Genomic DNA, 6,198 nt, shown 5'->3' with positions numbered 1-6,198 from the left:
CCAGAAAAAGCCTCGCCTCCCCCTTTTCTAGCTTGTCTCTTGCGAGTTCGTGCGTCTTTCAGACAACTTACTTTTCCTTTTTTATTCCTAATTAAAGACCGATCTACTTGACCAAACTTTTTTAATTTTTTAGATTCAAATTAAATAATTTTTAGAACTTTATGTTTAACTTGCAATTTCATCACTTGAATTACAAAGAAATGGTGTTCAAACTTGAAAATTCATTTGAATCTTGAGATGAAAAGAATTACCTCTTTTGTATAGTTTAAAATTATATACCTATATATAAAAGAAAAAAAACTGAAAAAAAGATTGAAAGGAACCACAACTTAGCTGGATTGGAATTTGTTTAATCTAAAATTTACACAAAATCATCATCTTATAAGGAAGTTATTTATATACTTATTTAAGTTAAATGGAGATACTTAGATATTACATGAACAATTCTACTTAAGTACCCTTTCTGAATATATTGTCAATATATAGAGTAACCCATCTTCCCATGCATATATTGCGTCCTGGGAAATATCAACGTAGGAAAATATATCAGACAAAAGCAACATGGTAACAGTTCCGTGACTCACATTAGCCTAAAGGCATGGAAAGAGGATGCTCAAAGCCCACTTGATCCAATCAACTTGGTTAAGCCGAAGGTGATAGCCATAGCCAGCCACCCGCCAACCAACACCCTAACTGCAGACCTCACCGTTGGAGCCTTCCCTAACACAGCCCCCAACCATCCGAACACCAACAAAGCCAAGGTAACTGCTCCAATCACTACACCTAGCCTCACCTTATACTCCCTTATAAAAGATGCACCTAGCAATGGCACCATTGCCCCCACTGAAAATGAAAGAGCCGAGGCTGCAGCTGCTTGCAAAGGGTTTGGTAACGACTCCTTTTCTCCTTCTTTTCCATCTTCTTCTGCTTCTGTTTCTCTATTTTCACCTCTTTGCTTTTCCCTTTTCATCTGCGCCAGCTCAATATCTAACTGTGAATACACAGAAACAAACTCACCTATGGCCATGCTGCAAGCCCCAGCTACCAGACCGGCAAAACCGGTTAGTATCATGGCCTTAATGTCTTGTTTTACTGCACCAACACCCATCATCAGTGATGCAGTGGAGACAAGTCCATCGTTGGCGCCTAGGACTGCAGCTCGTAGCCATTGTGATCGTTTTGAGTAATTGAAGTCGTCTTTTGCTTCAAGTTCCATGCTTGTTTGTTGCTCAACATCATTCACCACCGGAATAGTGAACTTTTGGTTATTGAAAGATGTTCCGTTGGTGGTCTCCATGAGAAAAGGAATGAGAATGGTGAAGAAAATGAAGGCAATTAATGAAGGAAAGATGGAGAATTGTGGAGGACACACGCCTCCTAGAAGGGTATTTATTGAGGGAGAAGTTCAGTGTGATGGAGCCAAATGTGGGGTATAAGCACTCATTGATATGGAAGAAGTATAATATTTCACAAGGAAAAAATAATGAATAGCTGTCTATATACCCTAGAAATAAAATTTTTCTTAGATGGTGTGCCTAAGTTCGAAATTTCGTTATCTGGCTAAAGAAGCCTTACTTCGCTTAGTGGTTTACACATTTGAATATTAAAAGAAATAAGAAATCCTCCTGTGTGGCTAAATATTATATATACACATATACATATATATATTCATCAACCTCACATCTCTTGAAATCCTTTATATGCATCAAATAAGGGATTATTTTCTTTAAGGAAAATTTAAGAAGCATGAAGAAGAAAAAGAGAAGAAAATTTCCTCGTTTTCAAAGAGACTACCTGATTGCTTTTCCAAAAATAAAAAAGACTGCCTGACCTGATACCAGTACCATTCTAGCATAGAAAAATAAATAAACAAAGGTGATATATCAATGACTGTTAAAGAACAACAAAACGAACCTAGAGTAGATAATTAAGAATTAAGATGATAAAAAATTCAACGTCATAAACTTTATCGAAAAGAAGAAACGTTTGTTGTATGGCAGGTCTTAATTTGCGGGGGGTGTCATGATTTGATATCAACTAAGTACAGTAACCACACTATTCAATTCCTGCTCACCCCATTACTTTATCTCCATGCAGGTCTTGGAAAATCTTTAAAGAAGCCGAATCAAGCTGATTTTTGACCAAGAAAAGCAAGCTTTGCCGCCCTGTGAATCACTTCTACAATGAACCGAGACTCGACTCTTCATATTTTGTACGGCCACCACAACTGGTATTTGGTAAAAATGTACTGATTGTTACTCCACTTTGCAACCAAATTCTACATGGGATGTTGCTCCCGTTCAAAATTGTTAAAGCTTCAAATTGTTTGAAAAGCCAAAAAGGAAACGGGAAAGAGTTATAAAAGATCTAAAGAAGTAAATGGATATATACAAAAGAAAAACTGAAAGCATAGAAGTACAAAATTTGAGGTTCTGGTCGGTAGTCTATATGTGTCAATAAGTTGAGGAGATAATGAAATTTGCAATAATGCTTATCCCAAAAGGAATGTACTTCAAGGCAGTTACACCGGAACACAAGTTCATGTCTAAAGCATGATATTGAACAAGACAAAAGAAGAAAAGTACAAAGCGTTTCAAATCTTTCAATTTCTTCGGTTATATATATATATATATATATATATTTGTGTTTTCTCTTTCATTGATTTTTTATTTTTATAGATAGTTTATTTTGGTCGCTACTTTTTAAAAATTGCTTTACAACATAGTACTATATAGAGAATGATGAGAACAACTACAACAAATGAAGGTCTACTTCACTAGATCAATTAGAGCAAGTGAAGCACTACTTTACGTGGATCAATTAAAGCAAGCGGAACACTACTTTACACAGAACAACTAGAGCAAATAGAGCACTACTTGTAAAACAACTAATACAAGTGGAACAACTACTTCGCATAAGATAACCACTTCACACATATAGTAGTGAAAATAACCTGGAATAAGTGGTAGAGTTTACGAGTTACTTTCACCTTAGAATGTACCAAAAAGTTTGGTTTTGTGGCTTAAATATGGTGGTAGTTAAGAGGTTTTCCTCTTAACCTTTTCCTGAAGTACAAGTGTTTCCTCTTCTTACCTTGCTTTCTTGTACCTGTTCATATACACCTTCTTCTCTTGTATGCGAATAATTAAGAGAGCAAGATAACAAGAGAAAACACATGTACTTCAAGAAAACGTTAAGAGAAAGACCTTTTAACTATTTCCACATCTGAGCCACCTAGCCAAACTCTTCGAAACATCTCAAGATGAAAATAACCTTTTAATTCTATCACTTATTCCAAGTTGCTTTCACTGCTATCTATGAGAAGTGGTTATTCTATGCAAAGTAGTTGTTCCACTTGTATTAGTTGTTTCGTATGAAGTAGTACTCCACTTGCTCTAATTGTTATGCGTGAAGTAGTGTTTCATTTGCTCTAGTTGTTATACGTGAAGTAGAGCTTCACTTGTTCTAGTTTTTCTCATCATTCTTTATATAGTACTACATTGTAAAATAATTTTTAAAAAGTAGTGACCAAAATAAACTATTTACAATTTTTTGAGTGTCTATAGGAAATGTGATCTTCAATCAGTCTAGTCCGTATAAAAAAGTCTCTTTAATGCGATAGGATGATAATTGGACATTGATAATTGCTCTCACATTTTCATTTCTTAATGGTCATCAGGAGTTTGGTTTTTAAATGTTTGAGATCTTTATCTATTTTACAATAAAGTTTATAAAACCTATAATTTACAGTTTAGACACTCTCATTATATTGGATAGACAAATCTCTTTTTCAACCTCACATCAATTACTTTTTCTTTATAAGCTTGTGAATTATTGTTATATAAGTAATATATAGTTTACTATTTAACAAAACAAACTCGACTTGACAATTGAAAATAAATATAAAATATTGATTAGCTTTAGTGCAAGTGGGACATTCATAAAGTCGATGTGTGTCCTACAAATCAATCGACATGTTTTCTAGAAAACATTGATGTTGATTTTATGCATTGCAATAATAAAAGCTTTTCTTTATATATAAGTTTACACATTTTTATATGGTAATTGCTATAAGATAAATTCCATGGAGTGAATACCATGAATCTTATTAACAGCATAAAGAAAAGATTACAAGATTGGTCTATTGTTAAGATCCCAATATCTACCAATAATCTTGTTGATCGATTGGCTAAGATGGGTGTCAATCGTTCTGATGATCTTTTTCATGTCTTCTGCTAATCAGTGCTCTATTTTGATCCTACTTCTTTGCCCTTTTGAGTTATTTCACTTCTATTTGTCTTTATATGTTGAGTTGTAAGCAGTTCATTTGTTGTTTACTTTGACTATGCTTTTCTTTGCCTAGCTTATGTGTTCTGCTATTGATGATTTTTTCTAAGCATCTATAGTGATTTTCTTGTCTTCTCTATATTGATGGTTATGGAGCTTACATGTTTGTATTTGCACTTCTTAACACAAAATCTTTTACAATTCAAAAAAACATATCTTTGTATGAGAATTATAATGTCTTATAATTATGAAATCCTCATTACATCCAAGCATTACTCCTAAATAGTTTCTAGTTGATACTTTAAGACAGGGCATTGATATAAGCCCAAGAAGAGAATCTGTTGTGTTTCTTACTTGTGAAGTAAGCAATCGATTTCATAAAGTTAAAATGTAAAGATACTTGAAACTAACATGTGGATGCTTGTTCCAAAAACAAGTTCATTGAATGTGACCCACCATGAGAATTCTATTTTGCGTCTCACCTAAGTGTCTATGAAAATATTATCATGTGTCACTTGTGTAAGCGATCCTTAGGCTTGAGGTTATCAAGTTATCTTATGTGAGGATTGCTATGCTTTGCTATTACCTTAAATAGTCCTAACCAAGGATGTAAAATAAGGTATACATTGGGTATAGCATGAACCACATGAAGATAGATGAATAATCAATAAATAATGCATCACCCTTAGTGTTTTCACAGGAGATATCCCATTGCTTTTGGCATGTCTTAACTCAAGAAAATCCTTAACCAAGGTAGAATGAAGATTCAGAAAATAAGTTTTTAAATTTCATTGAAGAGTTAAGAACAAGCTTCAAGAATTAAAATCATAAAGACAATTATAGAGTAGACAATGCATCATACTATAAAAACAATATAGAGTAAAAACTACACCATGCTCTATGTCTTCTCAAGATATTTAATGATAAAGGATTGAATTACACTGAAAGACTAAGTATTGAATGATTAAGTCAAATCTCTTTAACTTTTCATAATATTTGGATAATCATAACACATTACCAGATATCAATTTTGAATTATAAATATGAACTAATCAAATAGGGACTTGATGATGAATGCAAATTGTTTGATTCATCTAATCCTTAATGGTTTTGAATTGTAGTTTATATTTATTTTCAACATATTAAGAATCTAATAGGTCACACACATTAAAGGATTATAAGTAAGAATGTAAAGTTGTGGATTAATTTGGAGGTAATTGAAGAGGTATTGACTTCTAAGGACTTAATTGAAATAGTTCAATTTTGTCATAAGCAATTTAACAAATCCTTACTAGGGTTAGGATTAATGTGTTTGCCTATAAACAAGATGGTTATGCTGCAAACTAAAGGCACTTATGCACTACTTGAGAAAGCCAAAACCCTAAAAGAGTGAGGAGAGAAATCGATTAACCTTCTTAAGCCCTAGATCTTGGCAAACTTGTTGCCCTTAACTTGGGTGTCAGTTTTTGGCCTTGACCCTAAAAGTCAACACACCTTCTTCCTCCTTTACTTTGCTGGTTGGTTCGGCATTCACATGGGAAGTGAGAAAGTATGAGTGATCCTCATCCTAGCTAGCACTAGGCTTGGTAGTGTAAACAAACTCCAAACCACTCCTACTATTGTTGCACTTGAAGTTCGTGTGAATCACCATTATAGGCTGGGCACACTTAGACAAGTTGAGTTTATAAGACGAAGGTCTTCATATCCTTGCTGAAATAGTGATTTTGATATCAAAGGCTTAAAGGTATAACAAACTTCTATCAATAATGAGGTTTATCTATATTAAACAACCAAAGTTGATCTTACTTGATGGAAAAGTTTTAAAATTTCCATTGAGTTATACATCATGAAAAAGACTTTCTTCCTTTGTGTAATTACCATTCTCATTTCTTTTAATTCTTTTAAAAAGAA

General features: G+C 33.5%; 1 protein-coding gene across 1 annotated transcript; it reads right to left on the bottom strand.

Moving 5' to 3' along the window:
* Positions 1 to 374: 374 nt before the first annotated feature.
* On the bottom strand, positions 375 to 1,411 carry LOC18592592 (vacuolar iron transporter homolog 4-like). Its single transcript, XM_007019405.3, has one exon. The coding sequence runs from the start codon at positions 1,295 to 1,297 to the stop codon at positions 614 to 616; it is 684 nt and encodes a 227-aa protein (XP_007019467.3). The 5' UTR covers positions 1,298 to 1,411; the 3' UTR covers positions 375 to 613.
* Between the last annotated feature and the right edge of the window lie 4,787 nt (positions 1,412 to 6,198).

This window comes from Theobroma cacao, chromosome 8, assembly GCF_053813885.1.
Source record: "Theobroma cacao isolate CCN51 chromosome 8, ASM5381388v1, whole genome shotgun sequence".
NCBI classification, from domain to species: domain Eukaryota; kingdom Viridiplantae; phylum Streptophyta; class Magnoliopsida; order Malvales; family Malvaceae; genus Theobroma; species Theobroma cacao.
The sequence above is the reverse complement of the archived record's forward strand: the minus strand, read 5'-3'. Positions and strand labels throughout refer to the sequence as shown.

Excerpts from the sequence above, each read along its gene's own strand:
- LOC18592592 (XM_007019405.3), bottom strand. The coding sequence starts at position 1,297 with ATGGAGACCACCAACGGAACATCTTTCAATAACCAAAAGTTCACTATT.